This window comes from Bombus terrestris, chromosome 9 (assembly GCF_910591885.1).
Source record: "Bombus terrestris chromosome 9, iyBomTerr1.2, whole genome shotgun sequence".
NCBI classification, from domain to species: Eukaryota; Metazoa; Arthropoda; class Insecta; order Hymenoptera; family Apidae; genus Bombus; species Bombus terrestris.
This window is the reverse complement of record NC_063277.1, coordinates 11,324,240-11,350,258: the sequence shown is the minus strand read 5'-3', so window position 1 is coordinate 11,350,258 and position 26,019 is coordinate 11,324,240. Positions and strand designations below refer to the sequence as shown.

Here is a 26,019-nt window from a genome sequence, read left to right as displayed (position 1 = left end):
CTGGTGTATATATTTCATAGAGATGGCAAAATCATATTTAAACGGTCAAATATATCGCAATATTCAGTGGGACCATATTAACAATAATTGTTGTGTGTTTATTCATACTATACATTAAGTTTTTACTAAGTACATGTTTGCAATAAGTGGCGCGTAATTTCTGTATATATTTTTCGGCTGGCTTTAAATGTTGTCAATATAGTCGCGATAGTCGTGTATTGTTACTAATCAAATTTTAAAATGTTTCGTGTAACATACGTAGACATAAAAGTTTTCCATGGTAAGTGTTCATATAAATTCGTGAACCATTGTCACTTGCCCTCTCGATAATACAAAGATGTAGATGGTAAAATTCTTCCCTTCACTTTTACACAAATTTCTATCATAAATGTGATATTATTACATTGGTTAACTCGGTAAATTTCGTGAGCTTGATTAGGAAGCTTCTTCCCGCCTTTATTATTGTCATTACAAGCTTAGAAACCTGAAGCTCGGGACGTTCTAATTGGGTTTCTCGTTGAGAAATGGTTCTAAACGACCAAAATTTGTAAACTCTACAGTTGTTATACCTTGTTACACGTTATAAGAGACTAAGAGCTTTCTTTCGGGCAAACACTGATAATTTTAAGGGCTGCAAGAATTCAAGCCAGAAGATCAACGTTTAAACGAGAATTTTATCAGCTTTTCGTCCGAAAACTGCCCGGAAACCTACCTTTAACACCTTGACTGTTCTGTTATACGTTTTCATATTACACGAAAAGATGTTACGCGCTAATTCTCTAAAAAGTCAAAATGCCTTTAAACATGTCGAACCGAGTCGTTAATAGCTCGTTATTGTAATTCGCACGATAGTAGGCGATCAGTTAAACAAAAGGGGCGCGCACCGAGACACATAAACCAACAATCAAATGTTTGCAACCTATCCCATCAAAAGAATGTAGAACAAATTCTACACTGTCTTGTCTTTTCACATACACACGGATTATCCTCTAATTGATAGCACACGCTACATTATCCAAGGCGTTCTGTATACCTTGCAAATATATTTTACATAACAGTCAAAGTATTAAATTTATGATATTTCCAAAAATTCACGAACTATCGAGAGCGAGCAAGCAGACAGAAATACATACACACCAAACGCTCAAACAAGTAACGAAAGAATAAAAAAAAAAATCAGAACCATCAAGAATCAAAAACAAAAAAAAAAAAAGAAAAAAAGAAAGAGAAGCAGATGATTAAAAAGGAAGCAAAATCGAAATGACGGCGTGTTGGGTTTTCAGGTATGGTGCCCAACGTGCCGGTCGGTCTTTCTTATCACGAGATGTTCGCCGTGTCGCTCGGCTCGCCGGCGCTGTGGAGATGCCGAGCCTGCGGCAAACAGGTGACCAACCGTTGGCACCACTTCCACATACACACCGCCCAAAGGTCTTTGTGCCCGTATTGCCCGGCTACATACAGCAGGATCGACACCCTCCGCTCGCACATACGCACCAAGCACAGGGAGATAGTGTTCGCCAAAGGGTCCTTATAGAGGACGCTGATTGCCCCGCGAAGGAAGAGGCCACCGCCACTTCCGCCTCCTCGTCTCTTCGACGACAGGCCCATCGCGCCTTTCTTCGGATTCGGGCTGCCCTGACCGAGCATTGACGCTCGATTTTTGAACCCCTATCTACGCGGAGAACGCATACAGCACTTTTAAACCAGACCTTCGACCGATCTTTTTCCATTTTTTGTCACTGCGGTTTCCCTCGAAGGGAATCGAAATGTCCTTCGTTTGGGAAAATTCGTGGTTCGTTCCAGTACGATTGCTTTGATATTTTCCGCGTCTGACTTTTACTTTTTCCAATGTAATTCGCGTATTATTGTCGTTGAGTGTCGGTAATGGCACCTTGACGGGTTCTTGGAGTTCTGAAGGCTTCGAAGCGAAGTACGAGTTTTCGAGTATAAACACGACGATAGTGCCACGAGGTATATATATATTTCGAAGTTATGGAGAGAGAGGAAGGTTTTCACGCGAGGATGAGTGCTAATGCTGTTCGGAGGATTCTCGCGTTTCAAGACCACGAGATGGAGAGTTCGAGAGTTGGTTCGAGGAGGCTTGAAATGGTAGAATCGTCAAGTGGATGGCTATGCAACGATATTCGACTACCAAATTCCTCCTATTACTCTTTAGTATTTAGTTCGTTCGTCGCGTGTGCAAATATTATCAGTGATGGGACGAGGTACATACTTGTGGTAAATGTTGGAAGAATTTATTGGAACGCGTGTGGTTTGGAAATTTAGAGATCGAGTGGAAATTGATCATGAACTTGGTGTATTTATACCGAGATATCGTTTTATCTGTAAATAGAGTCGCATATAAGAGCTTCACGAAAAAGTCAACGTTAAAAAGGTATCGTGATTTTAACTTAGAAAAAATCAATTGAATTGCAAAGTAAAATATATTTAATTGAATCGTCACTTTTAACAAACTTAAAGCGTTAAATTAAACCGATTCGTTTCGTCCCATTGCTGGTTTCTACCGTTTAGAATTTCCACGCTGCGCTTCCTTCGAGGCACTTCAGCAACTCAAAGCTCCGAAAATGTTCAAGAAGCCTCGGGTGTTTAGAGATAATTTTAGTCGGTTTTAGGCTCTTGGCAAACTCGCGAAGGTTTCTCGAATACTCGAATTGATCAGACCTTCTATCAAGACGAGTGATTCAAGATTTCAATTTTTCACAAACAGAAAACAGCATAGTCGAGTGTCTGGACATCTCGAACCAGTTTTCCTTCGAGATATTTAGGTTCACGTTGGGGACAGTTTCTTACGAAAAAGCACAAAGAAAGACGCAGTTCGCGGGGTAAATTCATGCAACGAATGATTTCTAATAGGTATGTTGAACGTTTCGTCAACTTCTCACTGCGACGTCTCTCCGATCGTCGGCGTGATCGCGTATAACCGAAGAGGAGGCTGCACTTGGACGAAGAAAGATCAAACCAAGAGAAACCAAAAAAAAAAGAAGCGGAATAACCGGAAAGAAGAAGAAAGAAGAAAACACATTGATGGAGGCTGACCCGGAGTCCGAATTTTTGCGAGGACAATCGATCGATGATAGCGTTGCGAATGGTCTCCTCTGGGACAAAACGGTGCGGTGTTATTCTGGTTTCTTGAGTGGTATCAATTGTACCTCTTCGCGTGTAGACGATCGTACAAATCGGGAGACACCGAAACTCGCTAGGATTCGTGTAAATAGTAAACGAAGTTTCTGTAGACTGGCTCGTTTGGACTGGACGGTGGTCGCGCGTGGATCGATTAATCGTCGATCGATCACTTCTGTTTCCCCATCGTTTTTGATTCTCTTAGTCGCGTTCGATCCTCCTTCTCTTCCCTCTTCAACTTCTGCGTCGATACCCCTAACTTTGGAACGTTCATCGTATCGTACGATCGTTCGAAAACGGAACGAAAGATCGACAAACAAAGGATCTACGAGACATTTACATCTACGAGAGATCGATTTCGATAGAGAGTGTCTGTAAAAATAAAAAAAAAAAGAAAAAAGGAAAATGCAAAAAGGAAGAATAAAAATAGAAGAGAAAGAGGATAGATGTGACGAACGAATGTCCAACGAGCTTGAAAATTAAACGGTCTAATTCTTTACGCAATGGAAGGCTGAAACGCGCGCTGTGATTAATGAACACCGAAAACTCAAAGGGTACTACGAATTATGATTGCGGTCCGTTTAATCGCTGTTACGTGTATCTTAATGTTGTTCGTTTCGTTTTGAGCTGGCACGAGACAGCTCGGTTCTACAATCAAACGACAGAAGCAAATTTACAGACGAGAGAAGGGAAAAGATATCTCTTCTCGAGTGTTGTTAGGTGTCGACAGTATTCGCGTACGTGTGTGCGATGTCCCTGAGCAACAATACGGAGCTGTACATAATTTGGAGAGGAACGTAGGGTGTGTATTCGAGGCGATATCCTGTTCGGATTTCTTTTCGTCAAACTCTAGAAAATATGGATTTTGACGAGAATTCTTATACTTGCTCTCGAATCGACCTCGTTGTCCTCTCCATCGATACGTGTAATTACATTTCTCTTTGGACCAATACTCTTCGTCTATTAAAGTAATATCGTTGTCGAGGCTCGTTAAAGTACCTAAAAACGAAGAAAAACAAACACAAGTACACACAAGTCTCTCGTCGGTGTAAGGATCTTCGAGCGTGTGGTTCCTAAGTTAACTCGTAGAGGGTCGAGTGAAGCTCGAGTCAAGTCAGCGTGGAAACTTATGTGATACCGTATTAAGGGCCGATAAGTTAAGCTTTTACTTTTGCGTGTTGCGTGTTGCGATGTGGCAGAGAAAACGTGTTTCTACGAAGCGCACGGAACGGAAACGTCGATGATGTTTCAAGTGGCAGTCGAAGCGGAAGCCACGTACGTCACCGCGTATACTTAGCTCCTTTTGTTTTTATGTATGGCACAGTAGAACTCTATTTATTTATTAATTAAACGAAATTTTAGATCTAATTAATTTTCTAATCTGATTATTAATCAATTAAACTAAATCCAGAAATCGTTTCGATTGAACTTGTATGAACTTTGAACGACGATGACTGGATCGGTTCTGTTATATTTATACGTTATTATCGTATCGAATTACAAAAAGTATTTGCACATATCTTTATCCTCTGACGAGGTATCGATTTTTACAGTCGCATGAAAGTATTACGATTAATAGTATCAATCTTTTTCCGTCGTATGAAAATACTATTAATAAATAATACTTGGACCTAATTAATTAGTACGTAAATACTGTAATAAAAAATGTGCAAATAATTTTTGCAATCATTGTATAACGCACATGTATTTCAAAAATGTCATAACTCGGAATAGTTCTCTCCTGTATTAGGAGAACGTCAAAACCGTCAAAGAGCAAATTCAGAGGCTAACAGAGGAACATTACAAACGTAACATTTGACTATTATCTCCTACAATCTATTTTCTTTTCTCCAATGTTACATGTTTACTAGATCATTCTTTTAACAATTCATAGAGCCATGTCATTTTTGAAATACTAGACGAAAAGTTCTTATAAAGAAAATTTATTTATTTAGAATTACGTCAGGGAGGAATCAAGAGAATTTCTCCTACGTGCGAGCCATTCAGAAGTTACGTCGATCAACTACATAAATAGGAAATACATAAATAGAGAAATGACCAACTCTATTCTGAAAAATTTCCCTGGAAATACACATCTATTTATATTATTTCCTTGATAAACAGATTTATGAAAGTAAACAACCTGTTCCTGAGAAAGATCCTGGCTAACGAAATTGTGGAACGAACAGTTGATCGGTTTCGCTTCTAGGCAGCTCGTCTAACGAACTATTTCTTCGTTGACGAACTTAGATAAATGGAATTCCACTGTACGGAGATTCTCTGGTCATATTTATTCTCAAATTTAGCTCCGTTGAGAAGGTGAAATATAACTACCCTCGAGAACTATTATGGAATCATCCGAGTGATTAGTATACACGTTGTCGCGTGGTTACTTCCGCTTCCGAGACCGCGATTAGCACTCGATTCGGAGTTCCTCGTTTCGACGACGTGGCCAGCTGATCGAAATCGTTCCGCCCTGTACTTTACGATCACTGTAAATGCAAAAAAAAAAGGAAAAAAAAAATAGAATTGTGATCGAGACGAGCTGTCATCGCAATGACAAAAATAGAAGGTTGTGACGTTCGTTGGATGGACGCGGTATCGTCGAGTGGAACTCGTGCACACGACCAAAATGGAAGTAGAGTATACATGCATACGGTACATGTACACTGAGACAGAAAGGCGTACACATAGAACAGTACACGAACACACATTACTTATAACGTATAAATATAAATATGGAACTATATATAGATAGGTAGATAGATATATACGTGTACACATCCACGTGTCGGCGGCCTGGCGCGTCTGAAATCGCAAGTTCGAGCAAAGACAGTGTTTGACTGCCCCGGATTTATCGACCGTTCCTCGATCGATATCACGAAGAAAGGTGTCGAGAAGCAAATATCCCTGTTTCGTCCCACGACTACCGTAAACAACGGAGTAACTGAAGAACCGAGTTTCAACGCTCCAACAACTAGGTAAAGTTTCAACAATTTCCAGATGCATTACGTTTATGTCCTTCGAGATTACACGTCGATAGATTTTTCTATCGATTCGTTTTCTTTTTTTATTTCTCGCGTATTATATTTCTTCCTCCTTAAAGTTGAATAATTATTGATATCGATGCGTGTAAATTATTCCGACTTTTGAAATTATAAGCCTACGTGTGATTTCAAGATCGCACGTATCGTGACGTAGATTTGATGGTGGTTTTATATTGTCATTGATATCGATATGAATTTTTCTAGAGTTTAATTATCGCCGATATTGACATTAATTTGTAAATAATTTTTGTTACGAAACTTTTGGATATTATTATTAGTAATCAACGAAATACTAGTAATTAATGACGATTTTAAAGTAATGAGGTCTATTTATAGGATTTGTAGGATTTATGGGATTGATATAACTGTTTCCTAATGTTTATGTTAATATTTTTCGCGCTAGTGTTGGGATATCATCTCAAGATATGATATCAGCATCTGTAGATTACAGATTGATTTGATTTTGTAGAAACCTTATTTATATTAATATTTTTCAAGTTCAAATTGCGATATTCATAAAACAATATTGATACCAGTATTCATCAATCAGTTTTAATTTGAAAGATTGCTCTTTATTATGAAAACATAAGACAACTTCAGCGACTTTAAATAGAAACAGGACCTATTTTGCATCTCCTAACTGTTCTGTTATATAATGTACACAAAGAGCATTGAAAGATGGTAAGCTTGAACTTTAGAGGCACGAATTATTCATTCGAATGAAACAAAATGTGATTAAGAAACGTGGGTGGTAAAGTGCTTTCTCTTAAATGAAACATTTTCCTGTGACTTGTAATAGAACCTATACGAAATGTATTTTGAGATGAAATTGATGGATTAGCTCTGATAAATGCAAAGTAAAGATGAATAACTCTAAATGAGGTATAGTATGCACTAGTTTCATAAAAACGCATACTTAAATATATGAAATTTGAAACAAAAAGAAACCTATAAATTAAGATAACATTTTACAAACAAAGATGTATCACGAAGTTATAGAAAAATAATTTTTTGAATCCACTTTCATTAATAATTCTGCTCTATTATTTGTATGTAATTTCTGAAGCTTGGCATCAGCTTTCTGTCGGGTTTCGTAGTTTTACTAATATCGACATAAACATCAGATGAGGATCAGTTTAGTTTTAGAAAGTTGTACTTGTTTTGAACTAGAAATTGATGGATTGGTTCGAGTTCGATCCTTGGAAGTTTCAAAATTTCAAGACCGCGATGTCTTTCTGTAAGCACTTTTTAATTAAAAAGTGATAAGGTGATGATCGATGATACTGGTATTATCACGTTTGAAGCGCAAACCGATTTTACAACATGAACTTTTGCATATTTTCGAATTAGAAGCTAATAGATCGGCTCGTTTCACTTTCTCAAAGTCGATCTTCTTTCAAAAGTCAGCGTTTTATTAAAGTTTTACACGTTACCTTTTACTACGAGGTAATAAAATAGCAATTTAAAGTTTCGTAGTTTCTACCATCTTCATTTCGCCACGTGTATTGCAATTTTACGATATTTTTATATTTATTATGCTTTATAATGGAAAATACGTGCAACGATGATAATCTACGTTTGAATTCTTCAAGTTTAATCTCATTACGTCGTATATTTTTATACTTTCTTTTCTGAACTCGTAGCTGCCACACCGAGGATGATTGATAGCGACATTAAATATTCTCACGAAGTATAACGATATCAGCTTTAGGACGCTTCTACATTTTTCTTAAATTTAGAATTAGCAAAAGATTAGCATTTTTAAGTATACTCATCTTTTCTATTGAGATCTCGACGAGAAAAGTGACGTTTATCAGAGAGTACTGCTACGAACAAATTTTTTCTAATAATAAGTTCAAATCTCAGTGCGCGAAATAAATTTTACAGAGAAAGCTTCGAACAGTCGTATCTTTTCATAAAGTCGTAAAATTTGTAAGTTATAAAGTTATTTTCGTGATATAAAGCTATTTTCATAAAGTTTCGAAATGTAGAGTAAATAATAAAGATTCGATATAGCTTGAGAATGAAATTAAACAGGATATATTTTAATAGAAACGAAGAGGATCAACTCGCAAGTAAAAGGAATTCCACTTTATTACGATTAATTCGTCCGAGGAAAATTCATAAAAGTAATTGAGCATTATTCCTTCCAAGGGGAGATGTTACTTTGCCCCTCAAACAAGCCAATTTTAGTATTTTTTATCATATTATTATTTATTATTATCCTTTTTTTCTTAATAACTTTCTCGGATATTTGTTATTAACAGAATCCAAGATGTTCGTGATAAAAAAGTTCCCTTTATCCTTGGAATGCTGCTTCGTCTCTTTATTCCGGCTACAAATTCATCTACCCTCACCCTTTGTCGAGTCTTTTGCTATTTATTCCTGCGCCAGTCTTCCCGGACGTAATTCATAATCGAACCCTTTTATCCTCTTAAAAGTAAAGTTACCCAATAATTGTCATATTTTTAATAAAAGATTCATCGTTGAAACGCGAAAGGGGAGAGCACTGAATTTGAGTTTCGGCCCCAATTAAACTGAGAATTTTTCTTGACACGAGAAATTTCCGAACAATCAGACGCTGACAACTAAATTAAAACTTTGTTCCAACGATTTTTTTTTTCACCTGATTTTTCCTTTTATACCCTACTCGCGACAAAGTTGACAATCACCTCCCCCTCGTGGAAAATACGTGACTCTCGTTGATGATCGATTGTTTCTCGTTGTATTGTTTTTAAAATTCCGGCGACAATTTTTTCGTTGGATCTTTAATGGGTGGAAAGCTGCTCTGAATTAAAAATATTCGAAACTTTCGAAGCAAAGTGTTGCCGTACCAAAGTGAATAGATCTACGCGAATAGATTTTCAAGCGATTTCTGCTTCATAACATTTCTAAAACGATTCTCCTGTCTCAAACTGTAGGAAAATTTTTGGTAACTCTAGAATTGCAATTAAAATTTGACGTTTATCCCTACTTATCGATAGCATTTGATCGTATCGTATTTTACCGTCTTCCAGAAATAAATTAAATTTTGTAAAAGTTTTTAGTAATTTTATCGCAAGAATACGTCGATAGAAGAGACGGAAATCTGTAGATATTAGAATTTCTTGACTGTATGTATTTTTACAAAATTAATGAATTGTTGTTATTATAAAAAACTTACTAATTTTGTGATATTATTTGTATTATTTATTTTCATTATCATTTGCTTTATTATTTGCATGATTTTCACTAACACGTTCAGTTTTACGTGCGATAATCATCTGATTATCGAAAATCACGATAAATATTTATCGAGTGTATACTCGAAACAGAATCAATTCATTTATAGTATCGTCGAATTATGAAAAGCACATCTTTGCAAATTTACAAATTGCAAAAACTTAAGGAACGCACATGCCTTTAAGGAAATTAAAAAATCAAAAGTACCGTTGAATGGTTGTGTAACATTTTTAGAAAAAAAAAGCTGTCCTTGAGAAGAACATTGAATATTCATCGGTTTTCGGATGAATGCAACAAGATAGATTAGACAGTAATTAAATAAAAAAAAAATGTTGATACGAATTTTCTTGTACGTTAAAACGTTTGCACTCTAAAATTAATATTTATTTTTCATTTTCCTTTTTGTAGGAAGAACATTGACAAATTGGTAGCCGCGTTTCAATATTCAACAGAGTATCCTTTGTGTTGCTTCAATTTTAAATTTCAGTTTTTCTAGCAGAGAGATTTAATAGTATTGACACCAGACGTATTTTGATTTTTGAATCACGTCAGATTTCCATCAACGCATACACGCCATGCACATGACGGGATGCTTTCAGAAATTCACCAATCCAGTATTTGTAACGCATTATAAACGTTTTCCATCGATGCCGACGCCTGCGGCATCTATCTATTCACGATATATTTCTACGCATACACTTATCCTAGTAGAAACGAATATCAAATAAATCTCGTATGCGTTTTGTTTCTTTTCTTTTTTTTTTTTTTACAAAATTAAAAATAATTCTAGCGACACTTGTTTAATTTGTTTCTTTTCCTTTTTTTTTTTTTTTACAAAATTAAAAATAATTCTAGCGACACTGGTAAGAAGATGCAGAGGCAAATTCAAGTTCTCTATTTACATTAGATTAAATATATTTTTTAGTTATCATATATAACATATAATCGTGTTCCCATAGTTTAAGAATTCAGTTTTATTTACACATTTTTATGCATTTATGAAAAGTTTAAATTTACTGAACGAATTCTAAACGTGAAACGAAGAAAGGATCTGAGACTTAGGAAGCATTTTTTAAAGTATACAGGGAGTGGCAAGGCGCATAGCGGCAATATGAAGAAATAAATAAAAAATGTAAAATAAAACATATTTTCGTTCGAAGTTTTCTTTATGAAAAAAAAAAATATATATATATAAATATATATATTTAAATTATATATATTTAAATATAATATATAAATTATATATATATATAAATAAAGAAGAATAATTCTCGAACAGGCTTCCTTCAATGAAAAGAAGGTATTCCACATTTTTTACTTATTTCCTGCCACGCCTTGGATAAGAAATGTTGCATAAATTTATATTTATTCGTCAAACTTTTTTCATTGGAATGGTTATGTTGATTTTTATTATTGTAAAAATGATTCTACGTATCAATCTTTCATTTTGGGAAGTTACATATTTCCTGACAAGTCCGTGGCTTCTCCATTTTTCATTCACGGGAAACGGGTACCGGGATTATAAATTATTAAAATTGCAGCTTCACGTTCCGGCCGTTTCTTATCGAAAGCCTGAATTAAATAACGATCGACATTAAGCAAACAATAATAAATATTAGAATGAGTTTTATTCATCGTTTCAAATAGTCAGAGAGTCGTTCGATTGAATAACGTTGTTGCTCCATTAAACATAAAACATTTCCAATTTCCTGCGAATACTTTTCAATTGTTTTCGATGCACCTTCTTTCCTTTAAAATATACTTTGTTTATGCGGTAAAATGCTCGATATAGAATTTCTTTTTAGCTAGTGACAAGTAATCGTTAAAATATCTATAACTTTCGATCATTAACAGACAGTTCGAAAGAACATTAAACAAACTTTATTCAGTTTAATAACACCATAAGACACGACAAAGACGAAAATATTCCGAATATTTAAATAATTAATTAATCTTCGTAGTCTACGAAGGTTTATGCATTTGTGTGAATTTTAAATGTACACAAATCTTGCACAACTCAAAATATTTCTATTTTCCAATAAAGCACCTTTCTCTTAGACTCTACATTTCATTTCCAAACTGATATCTAATTTTTGGTCATATGAAAGTATTACCAAGCGATACAAAATGTAATATACTTGGACCTAATAAATTAATGTATGATATAATAAATATTGCACTGGTGTGCAAATACCTTTTGCAATCACTAATGCGCATATATAAAAATAAAATACTCGCCATAGTAGTTAGATTCCATTTGCTGTTGGAGTAAAAACACGACTTTGCATAAACATTGACGGTCGATTAAGTAAAACTGGAACAAAATTTTATTCAAATAATGTTGAATACAGTGTTACAAACATTCTTCTAAAACGAAAAGCTCGGTTTTCTTCAGACAAGCAACCCAGCCTGAAACTTTCAGCCGGCCACCGTGGCACAATTCAGATCCTCCAGAATACCAGAAAATTCATTCTCTTCCACACGGTGGCAACGTTTTAAAGACTTGGAATTCCACTTCACCGGTGTCTCGATCAGCTACGAGTGCTTCGTACACTCGTTGTACACGCCATTCACAACGAGATACGAAACGCAGTTTTCGGAGCATATGAAAGAGAGAGACACGTTCCTACGTGATTACACGCGGTCGTTTAGAAGAAGAGAAGGTTAGATTTCTCGCGACAGGCCGTCGCCATCCGACCGAATTATTGCTCTCGATACCAAATGTTCCTTAAGTTGTTTCGCGAAAAACAAAAAGAAAAAAAAAAGACAAAAAACAAAAAATATAAGAAGGATGAAGAAGTCGTTTCTGTACATAGTAACCGTGAATTGCAAACGCATACAACTCTCCTGAAGCACATTGTGACACAGCGCGAGTACGAGAGAATGCGAGAGCGAAAGAGACAGAAGAGAGAAAGAGAGATTGGATTATAACAAATTGTGATAACGCGAGTGAAGAACGGAAGTCGGTTCAGCATCTTTCGTAGGCAAAATTTCGCGACTCCATGCTTGCGTTTGGAAATAGCACTATGATTGCGACAGGTGCGTGCTCCGTAGAGATTCTCACGGCAACTTGAAAATATAGGAACTTTCAGAATGCTGAAATACAAATAATTAGCAGAAATATATAAAACGTTGAAAACGAAATATTCGTTATAACACGTGGTAGAGAAAATAATTCTCCGTTCAAGTTCTACTCCTTTTTAATTACGATCGTCCGCAATCTATTTCCGAGCGTATGCATTTCGGTTGTCGAACGTTCCGTCAGAACGACAGTTCATCGAACCATGTATCCTTTGTAATCATAGTCTAATGAATATGATGAGAATATATCGCGAGTAAGATTCGATCCCTGAAGTCACGGAACCGACACGTTCTCGTCGCGACAGCTAAAGGCCGGATTCATTGCACCACAACTCTATATAATTGTATAAATATCATCGGTATCAAAAGTGTCAATATCTCGTGTTTCTTGATGGTACTTAAGATAAATCCGCAGCCCACTCGGGCAGCCGCGGCTGTTTGTTGATATTACTTCCGGATCCGGGGGTTGAAAGCTGCGATTCCGCTCCTCGAGACGATTTTTAAAAATGATTTCCGTGTCGACCGAGTATGTTTCAATCGCATAGATCGATGCTACTTAGTGGTTTTCACACAGTCAATCTCCCATGGAGATTCGAGCTGTTAATAATTATATTAAAAATTGTCGATGTGTTTTTAACAGTTTTCGGATCTGCGACTGTGTGTAGCGATTTTTCATGAGAAAGTGAATCGGAAATGTAGTGCAAGATTTTCTCATAGAGGATTCGGATTCTTGGTAAATTGATTATGAAAATGATTTACAACACGCTGCAAACGTTGTTCACATTATCGATATATTTTTCAATTTTGATTTAATTTAAACCTTTCTTGCCATCCACTTAAAGATTCCTCTCTGCTTCAATGAGAAACATAGCGTTTAGTATCTTTACCAACAAATGGCAGTATTTTTAATGGTAGGTCATAGTAATCGTATATTGTAAATTAATTTTTAAATGATTAATATCAAATTTGTCTCTTCAAGAATCGTGTTATAATTTTTTATATTGATTTTCCTTCTAAAAACCATCCTTCTTGATCATTATACATGCATCGACTGAAGTTACGAACAATCTATAAATTTCAAAAATTGGATATCTCGAAAGCAAAGTTTCCTACGAGAGAACTTTACTCCATTTCTGATGAATTCTTTCCGCAACTTCCATATCTATATAACATTGTTCGGTTCGTGGTAACAATTCCAAAGAAAACTTTGATAAAGTCATTTCAGAGCAACATCGTCGTGAACAGTTTCGGCTCCTGGTGAAAGACCGTACTTTCTCGTGGCACGTTCCTTCCTTTTTTGGCCCGACCTGCGACTCGAGCTGAAAATCTTTTTTGTACATAAAGTCCGTGTTTGAGAGGGAGAGAGAGAAAGAGAGAGAGAGAAAAAGCGAGAGAGAGAGAGAGAGAGAAATAGAGGCTCCATGTGGGAGCTTGCCATGAAAGCGCTCCATGTGGTCGCAAGTCCTGGGCCGACCTTGCGTATAAACCGATTGCTCGTTTATATGCGATGTATTTTTGTGAACAGTATTGAAAGTGCTGCTAAGCTGTACAGTCGTCATATGGTGAATGTATTATGATGTACCTATAATGTACATAGATATATTTAATTAAAGTGACTATGAATTTGTGTAAATCCTCTATTTTCTATTTTCACCCTCTGTCGTAATTTAAAGGGGCTGTTGCAATAAGAAGATAGTTCCACTTTATTTGAATAATATCATTTAATAATTAATAATGTAAAAAAAAAGTAATTCGAAGGATCTAAAAAATTGCAATTTAAAATCCAGAAGAGTCGCATCACAGCATCTGAAATTCGTATAAATTCATAATCAATCGATATTCGTAGTAATAAACTTTGACATTTTCGAATATAAAACCTTTGAATATAAAGTCTACACTTCTTTTCCTCTTTCGATAGACGCAATTTAAATATTGGGGTTGTTTTCTTATTGCTGCAAACCCTTCAATTTTATTCGCAATATTAAAGCGCTATCGTCTTTTAGACATGAAATTTGTTATATCTTCGAGATAATTAATTTCTTGGCGCGTAATACATAAAATACATAGGATAGACATTTTTATTCGTCGTTTTTCGTAATTTTGTTCAGTATCCGGAAATTCGTATCCATTCGTTTTCCAGATTTCTTATTTTGTATGAAATATACTCGGATTAAAAATACCATCTATGCATCATTAATTACGTCGTTACCGTTGGGAATCATTACTGAGGAAATGCCGAAATTCATTCGTAAATGAGCAAGTTCGTATAGAAAATATCTAGAATGGAATATTCAGTTTCTCAACTTTGATCACACTATTATTAACCTTTAATCTTTTCATTTGAAGATTTTCGAAATTCATCCGCATAAATGTATTAAGAGATCTACAGAATAGAATGTTTGAATTATTCGTAATTAACTGTACAATTATTAAGATTCGATCACTGTTGGAGAAATTTTCAAAAGTCATCTATATACCAATCCCTCGTTTTTAATTATTCTGTTATTGACTTTCAACCCCTATCATTATTATTAACTCTTAGTTTCCGAGGTTCGTCCTCACTTCAAGTTTATGTTATTACGACATAAAGAATAACTTGCAAATGAAAATATTCCAATTATTCATTTCGAATCGTGCCATTAACAAATTTTTAACTCTATTCGAAACTTTTCTAAATCAACTACGTCTTAAATGTCTCATCGTTCTTAACCGAACTTCGACAACTGATGGCTCCGGTCAAGCAAAAATACCCCCGAGTAAAAAAAGGAAAGGCAAAAGATCTCGAACAGGTAGTGCGTCTTCTTAAAGAATTTACTGTGTAGGATTTGGGAAAGGTAGGTAAAACTCGTTCTTTCGATCGAGTAAGAACTGCTTCCGGGAGATTGTTCGGATGAAAAGTTAGGAGGAACGAGCGTTGCCCGAATAAACGAGGGAAAAACAGATAGATTTGCGAGAACTGATTCCCATTCGAATATACGATGCTTACTTTGTCGTCGCTATTTCCATTTAATCGCGATTTAATGCGATTTATGAGCCGAGAGATTATAAATATTTTCGATGATATTCATTTTGCCCTTTGACTGTTCTGAATATAAGTAGCGATCGAACGCAATAATTTCAATTCCAACTTTTATTACGCAAATCGCCTATAATATACGTCTTGCTTATTTTAAATAATAATAATGTAGATGGTACGTTGCACATTTTCATGCACCTTTTACGATCAAATGAAATGCATTCGCCATTACGTCACCTTTATCTGTCGTTTTGTGCTGTTTCCTTTGGTAATTATACGATTTAGTGGCCTTTTTGCACAGAACAAGGAAAGATTTTAATATCCGCTGTAGTTTCAAATTTCAGTTTAATTTATTTAATGCTCAAGATCCTGTTGGTTTTTTACTTTCTTCAACGAAAACTAGAAACAAAATTGAAACTAATCACGTAGCACAGTCACGTTTGTTGCTATCTTATCGGTAGTTTTACGTTAGTTCAAAGATCATGCAATACTTCAGGGGGCCATTCGAATCTTTCTTGACGAACGTTTCAAGCAAACACGATGTTGGCATTATGTATTAGTATATTGAAATAGCTTGAATTCCTTTAGTCAACATTGACGTAACATCATTTTTCTCCGTCACAGAAAATGGCACGTAGATCTTATCGTGGCGATAACTCGAAGAATCAAGTTTTGAATACTTTTCTACAAAACTCTTAAAATTTTGATTTCTTTCGTATAAATTAGTAATAAATTTTGATAAATAATAAATAATTGTTTTTTTTACATAATTTGAAAAATAATTCATTGTTGATTTATCTCACAAAGATAAATGATAATAAAATCCTTAATTAATTATAAGAATACAATATTTTTGACATGAAAATATCTCTACGAAGAGAATCTTGATCTGCCAGATAAGTTTTCAAAGTATATTATTCATTCGTTTGATTAATCTACTTGGAAATAAGATTTGATTAATCAAGAAATAGTAACGTTTCTAGTACCGATAACACATCAAAGAAAATCGTGATTTCTTCGATAATTTTTCGCAACTGATTCCTTTCATAAACAAAAATCATACAAACTTCTGCTTAGTCATAAATAATCAGCTGTCGCTTCATTGCATAAATAATTACCAGTACATATGTACTTGATAATTTATAAAATCTGTATTAAGTTTTCGTAATATAATGAGCTTCGTCTTACGCATTGTTTTTTCCGCCTCTTTGCAACGAAGAAAATCCCATGAGAAATCTTCCCAATAGAAAATCTTCCTGGATCGCTCGAACAGTGACTCATTTTCATTTTAAATAATGCTTGAAAACAAAAAGGTTCGCGTAGCAGCTGCTGCCTTAAATCAAGTGTTTTACGACCGGTAAATCGTATTCTACGCTGAAGTGCATTTCTTCCAGAATGGAAGATTACCTCCTCCGGTTATTTCTTAAGTACACAGTTTTGAAGAACGATGGGTACGTTTCACAAAGTGTAATGATATGAAAAGCGAGATATCGTGACGTGATCGTCGAAAATTTCCTGCGTCATCGACGACAACGAGAGAGAACGAATCTCGAGTTATTTGCCTTGTTCTAAACGGGCTCAATGACGAACTGGTTAATTGTCAGCTATGGGATCGAGGTTATTCTACAGGGTGATCAAAGAGAAGAGACTCGAGGAATGAAAAATTAACTCAAAGAGCATAGATCGAAATTTAATTTTATGTAAACCCCGGTTTAGACAAATGATATACATACGTTTTGCTATGATCGATCTTCCTTTCCTGACTTTGGAAACATTAAACGGATATTCCATGTGTTACAATCTAATACGTATTACTGTAGATCAACAAATGAAGTTTTGCATTACAGTGACATAATTGACAAGCCTTCTATTGTTGAAAAATTGTATTCGGGCAAGATTAATTATTAATAGTTACGCTAAGCCATCTTTATCTCGTATAACTCTGTTTTTGCAAATTGTTTTCACATAATAATCTATCATATCGCGTTGAAATGGTATAAATATGCGGCCACTGATAACCTCTGCTTGGTATCTGAATAAAAGGAAGCGACTCGTGTTAAAATAAAATGGAACTGATCTGGAACACTTGAAGCTAACTTTTTGTCTACTTTCCCGGAGGCTATCGCACAGATTTTTCATTCCACTTTTGAATCAGCTTCTACATAAATGTGTTATGTGTTATTCACATGAGCTGTATTATTTCATTTTCTCTTATTAAAAGTAGGAGATATGTTAGGAATTAAAGTTGAAGATACAAAATATAGTTCGTTTTATCAATGCCAGAGATTAAGTTATTTTTTAAATGTAAGAGTAATAAGAGATAATTACCGGTCGATTTTTTACCATTTGTAGAATTCTAGTCAGAGGTTGAGAAGTTTTTACTACATCAAATTTTTCACTATAATTTGAGTTACGAAAAGTTTGATTATTAATGGTTTATACTGTTCATCATGCCTCATACGACGTGGTGAATCAATCACTGACGAGTCGTGTTGGGTATGGTCGAGATTTTTCATAAAAAATTAGCGAGACACGAGCTACAATGATTAATGGAAAGGATCCTATTCTTCATGGTGACAACCCTCGTACACATGCTTCATGCGTACTCATCAAAAATTGAATAAGCTCGAATGTGACATTCCATCGTATCTATGGTAATTTGCAAATCTAGATTACGTCCATTACTATTTTTGCTGTCTAAAAAATATTCTTCAATGACTACGAATAATTCTTGCTTTCATGATTTAAATAAAGATTCAGATAAAGATGAGAAATTCAAGACAAAATGCTGCTGTAAGGTAACAAATACCAAATGTAAGATAAAAATATAATTGAATAAATTTATGAGAAAATTATTTATCTACTTGAAAGACAGCAGATTATTATTTTAGTAATATAATAGATAATAATATTGTATTATTTTAATTATTTTAATAATCATTATTTTTTAAAGAATATCTTTGATTTTATAGAATATATTAAACAAATAAATTTTACATAGGTTTGTATTCCTTTTATGTACCTGCAACAAATATAAATCACTTACAATTCTTTGATACAAGATTTACAGTTTTTAACATTTTACTGCCAATTGCTGAAGGGAAATTGCTTTGAAAGGAAGTTTAATCTTCTTTTTATTTATTTATTTATTTTTTTTTTTTATGTAATCCTGTATGCGATAGGAATGAAGAAACAGCATTTAATATTTTATAATTTTCCAAGACGTCCTCGAACTTGAATACGCGTTCTCGCTTTTTTGATTGTCATAAATAAATTAATTCTTGATAATTCTACCTTCAATGTCGTGCAGTGTCTTATCAGGCGGAAATGATGTGCAGAAATTAGACTGTGTCACTCGATAATCACGTTCTCGCTAATCAATTAAGAAACACAATACAAATTATTACAAACATAAGAAAGTCAATGTTTCTGAGTCACGTAATCGTAACTACATCAATGAGAAGATGAATCACGTACACCATACTAAAGAAATCATAGCGACTAAAAAGATACATATTTCTCTTTAAATCTGATAATTAGATTCCCCGATGAAGTTAAATAAAAATTTACTCCGAAGCACTAGTGCGAAAATTTTCATCAAACTCGGACACCATCTTCCTCGATATTTCTTGTTCCATCGCGAAAGACGGAAAGTCCACGGAAAATGATCGAATCACCTGGCGACATTACGCTTTCAACGAGTTAGATGTGCGAAGCCGAATGAAAAGTGCAATCTATTTTGAAATGCAAAGGTTTTTTTAAAACGTGGAAAGTAAATGAAGTAATTTGCGCTTGAAATATGTTACGAGCATTCGGTCACGAGTGAACACGCGGCCATACGTACAAGACTGGGATCATGTAAATTGTAAAGAATCAAAGTGACGAATGGCATCGCGAGTGAGAACGATTTTCTTTGTATCGAAATGCACGCGTGCGTGTCTTAAGTCAGGCGTCATTGAAAATCATTGTAACTTTCTTGTAACTTTCGGCAATCGTTATCGACAATTTCAACGCGTTATCGTTTGTCATCGTGTGTATTTGTTATACGATTAAGTTTGACTTTTGGAGTTGTGATTTCAACGTTTGGTTTTGTTATTTGTTCCGTTATGTTAATGAGAAATAAATTGTTTTCGTTTGTTTCACTTTGATGCTGCAACTTGAATGATTTTTCTATCGTGTATTCGCCTCGTTAAGAAATTTGATAATGTAGAGAAAAATATAAAAAAAAGTTACGATTATATCTATATCGAAAATCAGATTCTTACAAAATTTAAGTTTTTACTGAAGGGATTTGGAGATTAAAGGTTACAGGGTTATATTGATGTAAACATAAGACAAGACTTTCGAAGGTTTCCCAGATCTATCGAACAACTTAAACCGAGTAAACTGAGTAAACTGAGTAAAAGGTACGGTTAATTTACCTGAACGGAAATAGTGGATTTATGATATCATTGTCTATTGATAAGTGCTAATTACCTTATCCTGGGGGTCCTAAAATTCCAGGGCATACTATAGCAAGCGATGACAAATTCTGACAATACGATAATACTCTGAGTAATATTCTGAGGGTTTGAAAGTAGCCTTTTGTTTTCAAAGACACGTCATAAAATTGTTCTCGTGTATTCTATTCTGTAGGAATAAACTTTAAACTTTAAACTTTACTTTAATAATTAGGAAATTTTTCTTAAGAAACTGGAAACTTCGCAATTTAACATAATTCTTGTACAGCAATAAGCTTTGCTTCGATTAATGTTAATGTATAATTATATTGTTATCGGTGATATTGCAAGAACATTGCGTTCTTATCTCTCTTTTAATACAAAAATCATTGAAAATAGTTAATAATCGCTAGCTAAATAACAGACGATAAACTTAGGTATATTTGAAGGCATATTGAGAAAAGTTCATAATTAGTGAAAAACAATGATTAATTCTTTGTTGCGCCACTCGTGACTAACGACAATTACTGCAGATAAAATTCTCATTAAACAAATTTTGATGAAGCTAAAATGAAACTATTTCGATCCGCTATTCAAGTAAAGTAACTAGAAAAAAAGGATCAAATAATTAAGAATTTACTTAAGATAATTTAATTAAGAATTTAATTCAATCAATTTACTCTTTACAATTAAGAACGTATCAACCTTAAATAGTTTTAAAATTCTATCGACAATTTGAATTTTTTCACTTTGGGATAAGTAAAAGATAAAACACTCACGGTTTGTTAAAATTGAAATATGATGATGCATAGAATATATGTATATAGAAATGTTTTTCTAGAATTCCGTTGAAATAACTTTACCGAAATATGCACCACAGTGCGACGAAGCCAATGAATTATAAATTTTTATGACGGAAATATTAATTGTATTAACACTTGGAGGAAATATCAATAAAATAGAAAATATTAATTCATAATTTTCGTTCACGCTTCTATATGTACATAAATGTATACACGTTGTATGTACTCAATTCGACAATAACAAACATAGAAAAATGCGGTGATAGTATCATTTTTGTATAATATTATTCGCTTGCAGTTTTCAACGACATCGTTGGCAAAATACGCTGCACTTATCTTGCAATGTACGTAGAACACTCGTAAAGAAGGATTATTTATATGTACTTAAGCTGTGGTATGATAAACAGAGATTTTAACATAAAATCTTTAATTTATTGAAAACTGGAAATTATTCGAAATATGATAAAAATCGTAAAATGTTTTTGTTTTAAACAAATAAACAAAGTTGAACTCTTATCGAGTTCTAATCTCTGCATAAGTATCAACAATCAATGATAAGCATCACAATACTGATAAACTGATTATAACAATAATTTATAAAGTGTTTGAAACGTACTGTACAATTTCATTCCTTATGAGTGCTATTTACTTAATAAAATTAAGTTTTAGGTACAGTTAAGTTTGGTACAAGTAGGTATAATTAAGAGTTAGGTACGTCACTCTCTTACTGTAGAATTTCGTTTATTATTTCCATTATTACATATTCCAAAGATTCCTGGCAGATTGCTTTATGGGGCTGTAAATCTTTGTGAAAGTGTTGTAAATGCGGAATAATTTGAATGGTTCGCGTAACGGGACTTCCGCCTAGGAGAGTTGTCCGGATGGTGGACAGATGGCGCTGAACGAGGCTAATTCATACATAGATACGGCTACGTATATACACGTGATAGTTCCACGATACGACGGTACGGTAGACTTCGAGTCACGGTCGTCCGAAGTGCACGTGAGCTTCAAATGAACGGGAACTCATTTCATTCAGAAACTACGAAGCCGCGGTTCTACTAGCCGCGTCTCGAATCTGCACGTATATTACCCAGCCAGTGTCACAGGATTTGTGTTTCGTATTTGACTGATTAAAATGACGTTGCAAGCGATTAAATGGGAAAACGGCAAGCTGGAGATACTGGATCAGATATTGTTGCCGGCAATCTCCCGATACATCCCTGTCAAAGGCGTGGAGGATGGCTGGAAAGTCATCAATAACATGCAGGTACGTTTATCATGCAAACAGTCTAAAACTTTCGATCGTTTCTTCTTTTTTAAGAGTTAAGAGTTTAATTTTATAAAATATCAAAATTACTGTCTTTCATGGTGGGTTTTGCTCACGTCAAACATAGGTTGTGTACGAGTATAATAGTGAGAGATATCGCATACAGTTGTACTTATTGACAAGCAATAAGAACTCAGAGTAGTTAAATTGTAGTAAACTGTGACAATTTAAGGCGATTCGCGCGAACGGAATTTTAATTGGAAGAATTAGTTGACTTAAATCATTCGTCGTATATGGAACAATTTGCCACTGTTTCAGTTAATAGAATTGAAAATGTTTTTGCATTTAATTGTAGTCCACTTTCTGTAATATTTATAGGTTCGAGGCGCACCAGCAATAGCTATCGTGGGCTGTTTAAGTTTAGCAACAGAGATTAGGAATGAAGAATATATGGACAAGAAGAGTCTACGACGGGATGTAGAGGGGAAATTGAATTACTTGGTCTCAGCTCGACCAACTGCTGTTAATATGAAAATAGCAGCAGATGAATTAATTCAGTTGGCTAATAAGCTTAGTAAAGATGAGACTGTTAATGTAATTGAAATGAAAGAAAGGTATAAGAATTGGTCTAAATCAAACAGATTAATTTGATTGCAATGTTGTTACTATTAATGATGCTTGTAGGTTTATCGCAGCCATAGAAGCCATGTTGGAAAAGGATATCGCAGATAACAAGGCCATTGGGGACTATGGAGCTCAGGAAATTCTGAAGAACGTATCAGGGGACAACTTCGTTAGAATCTTGACGCACTGTAACACTGGCAGTCTTGCAACAGCAGGTTATGGCACAGCTTTAGGTGTTATTAGATCCCTTCATAAGAGAAATAGTCTTGGTAACGTTTGCATGTTCTAGTCTCCAGCATTAGACAGGATTCGATAAAGTTATATAGTGTGTATTACTGTTACAGAACACGCATATTGCTCCGAAACAAGGCCATATAACCAAGGAGCGCGACTGACTGCGTACGAATTAGTATATGAAGATGTTCCTGCGACTTTAATTTGCGATGATATGGTGGCAGCACTGATGAAATCAAGAAATATCTCTGCAGTTGTTGTTGGTGCAGACAGGGTTGCTGCAAACGGCGATACAGCTAACAAAATTGGAACTTACCAGGTAATATGTGCTTCAATTATGTCCATTGGAATCTTTAAAATTGTTATAATATACTTATTTACTTTTGTTTTTTTACAGATTGCTATAGTTGCTAAGTACCACAATGTTCCCTTCTATGTAGCAGCTCCACGGACTTCCATAGACTTTACTATTCCTAATGGTGATCATATAGTTATCGAAGAAAGGCCAGAAAGGGAAATGACACACATAAACGACCAACGAATCGCGGCACCTGGAATACAATGTTGGAATCCAGCCTTTGATGTAACCCCAGCTAGTCTGATTAAAGGTATCATTACGGAAGTTGGGGTATACAGACCTGAAGATCTGATACAATTGAAGAACTATGAAAACTCATAAAGTATCGATTGATTACGAGCAAAGAATCTTCTGGATGCATTTATAAGAACGAATTAATCGGTGATTTCGATGTTACAACAAATTGTTGCCAGGCATTGTTTATTTAAATACTTCGAGTTATAATAAAATTGTTGCCAGATTACGCTTATTTGAACACGTTAAGTCTGATGGACGCAGCAAAATGTACCATGGATATACATATTCGTATTAAATGCCTTATTACTCCGCTGTGATTTTTATATATATATTTATAGTGATGAATATCTCAAACAAATAGTTGTATTGATATTGAAAAAAGAATCAAATATTGATCAAATGGATCATTGGCATAAAATATAAGATAATCGAAAACATTTTTTAATCATGTGTTCTTATAATTTTGCTCCACCCGAGTACCACCAGATGGCGCGAATACCTAAACTTCGACAATACAGTGCGTGGGATCGGCAACTTTCGATTTTCCAACGCGTAAACAACTTAATTTTATCATAAAACGAATTTTACATAAGTGTAGATTACGAAATAGTTTTACGGAATACGATAAATAAATATATACTACAAATTTATCTTTAAGTAAAGCAAACTTTCAGAAATTCTCGTCTCGAACCGCATCGAATTCAAAATTACATTTTTTTGTTCCATTTTACTAATTCTCCTTACAAATTCATCTTCCACGCAATATAATAATTTCTCACAAATGTACGAGAAACAACAAAAATAAATGAGTGACATAACCAACAATAAAAATATACGTTATAGAAACGAGAGAAGCCCATGGTATAAGAATCGATTTCTTCCATAATCGATAGGTCTCGCGAGTTGTGTGGCTTCTTGGCGCGATTTCTTGCAGACCCACTTTAACGTGACTAGTCGAGAGTCGCGATTTTGAACGGAAACAGTGGATTCGCGCGAACAGCGATTCCTATTGAACGTGATTTGCGGCGAATATTTATCGTTCGAAGTGAACGACGAATTCGACACTGGGTACACAGCTACGACGTGTGTAGTTCCTTTGGGAAAACTTGAGAATCTATTTTCGCCGTTGAAAGGCGCGCGGGAACGCGTTCGCCGCGGGTTTCTCGAGCCGTGATGCTTTAGTACGGTCAGTCTCTTTGCTTCGTGCAGAACTTCGTCGATCCCGGAATAGTTTCGTCGGTTGCTCGTTGAAGTTCTTCGCGTGGCTGTTGCACGGGCCAGTTTTCACTTGTTGCGAGCGTGTTCGTTCACGAATTCCGTCATCGTTCTGGTAATTCCAACCGCCGCGTAATTTAATTTTTCTTGGCGGCTCCTGCCTGTGTATCGATCGAGAATAAAGAGGAAGTATCGATAGTACAATAAAAAGTATCGAATTTCTCTTGAATCTCTTCGGTTCATTCGTTGACACGATCGTTCAACCTGGAAGCCGATACGGAGAACGCGGGGATGGATGTGACGGACGTCCTCGGTCCTGACGCTCCGTCGGCGAACGATAAGGATGTTGTAAACAACGACAACAATAATGGCACAAACGAGGACGATGAAGCGCCCACTGTGGAGGAGACGTACGAGGTCACCACCACCAAACGCAAGACCGTTCGGACGAGCTACAAGATCCAAGAAGTAAGTGACAACATGTATAAGTGACACGTGCGATTACAGTAACTGAGATTCGTTGCTGGCGCCCCTACGTGGGCGTTTATTACAAACGGTTGCGACGTTCTACCTCCACCGCCTTAAATTTTCGATTCTACCGTTGGATGCGAGGAAAGCGATGTCAATAGATAGCTTTATTAAAAAGTATTTCCACATGAGATACTTTTATAACGTTAGAAAGACATATGTATACTATATATTTCTTGTATGTAATGACGCGTTTCTTTAAAATATCTATGATATTTAGAGTTTTAATATTTCTACTTCATGGGTTTATTACAATAAGAATCACATAATTAAGTAACTAGCGTTAGATAAATATAGTAAATAACTTTGTTTATTTAAGTTGCTGCTATTTACTTAACATTTATGTAATGTTTAAAAAATGATACATGTTATATTTGGTTCATTAATATACTCCATCAATATCAATTGCCATAACCTCATCAACTTACAGATACAGCGATAGAATTTGGAGGAAGTATAAAATGAAGTGAAGAATCTGTTTATTTGATATATCCAACAGGACGATTATAGTTCTTTGCATAATTAATACAAAATGGACGTCAATGTATCGATAAACGACTAATCGATAGGAAGACATCGAATGAAGTGCGTGGAGATTTAAGACGGTTTTTTTTTTAGAGTTCCATTCGTGCATGCCAAGAATAAACGCAGAGACTTGTGTTCGACTACGCTTGCTCGAGAATCTCGGTTCATTCTGATATTCGTCAAGGATAAATGGACTTATTTCGAACCGCGGATTTTCGTACGATTTACCAACTTTATTTGGCGCGTAACTTTATTCGGTTTCGTTGATGCCCGCGGCAC

At 35.1% G+C, this 26,019-nt stretch overlaps 3 protein-coding genes across 13 annotated transcripts in view; all 3 read left to right on the top strand.

Annotated features, from left to right (window-relative positions):
* The window catches only part of LOC100648213 (sex determination protein fruitless), an 85,435-nt gene extending 71,311 nt beyond the window's left edge, over nucleotides 1–14,124 (top strand). The window contains exons 5-6 of one of the 2 annotated variants that reach the window (XR_007225087.1): nucleotides 1,284–1,792; nucleotides 2,875–14,124. Coding sequence is in view for 1 of the 2 variants with exons in the window: in XM_048408435.1 (XP_048264392.1) it covers nucleotides 1,284–1,534 (251 nt within the window). In the remaining variant the exon portion in view is untranslated. Of the gene's footprint in view, nucleotides 1–1,283 lie in introns of both variants that reach the window. The other variant, XM_048408435.1, reaches the window with a different exon arrangement.
* Nucleotides 14,125–21,689: 7,565 nt separating this feature from the next.
* LOC100643207 (methylthioribose-1-phosphate isomerase) lies at nucleotides 21,690–23,917 on the top strand. Of its 2 annotated transcripts, none has more exons than XM_048408860.1 (5): nucleotides 21,690–22,019; nucleotides 22,398–22,633; nucleotides 22,704–22,858; nucleotides 22,988–23,196; nucleotides 23,275–23,917. In XM_048408860.1, exons 1-5 carry the CDS (start codon nucleotides 21,888–21,890, stop codon nucleotides 23,554–23,556), a joined length of 1,014 nt encoding a protein of 337 aa, XP_048264817.1. In that variant the 5' UTR covers nucleotides 21,690–21,887; the 3' UTR covers nucleotides 23,557–23,917. The 2 variants fall into 2 exon arrangements, with proteins under 2 accessions (XP_048264817.1, XP_003397603.1); XM_003397555.3 differs by having other exon boundaries at nucleotides 21,692–22,019; nucleotides 22,704–22,912.
* Nucleotides 23,918–24,460: 543 nt separating this feature from the next.
* Nucleotides 24,461–26,019, top strand: part of LOC100643331 (tropomodulin) — a 118,751-nt gene continuing 117,192 nt past the window's right edge. For 2 of the 9 annotated variants that reach the window (XR_007225189.1, XM_003397557.4), the window contains exon 1: nucleotides 24,461–25,155. Coding sequence is in view for 6 of the 9 variants with exons in the window: in XM_003397557.4 (XP_003397605.1) it covers nucleotides 24,979–25,155 (177 nt within the window). In the remaining 3 variants the exon portion in view is untranslated. The remainder of the gene's footprint in view (nucleotides 25,156–26,019) is intronic. The other 7 variants (XR_001098970.3, XM_012311775.3, XM_012311777.3 and 4 more) reach the window with 6 other exon arrangements.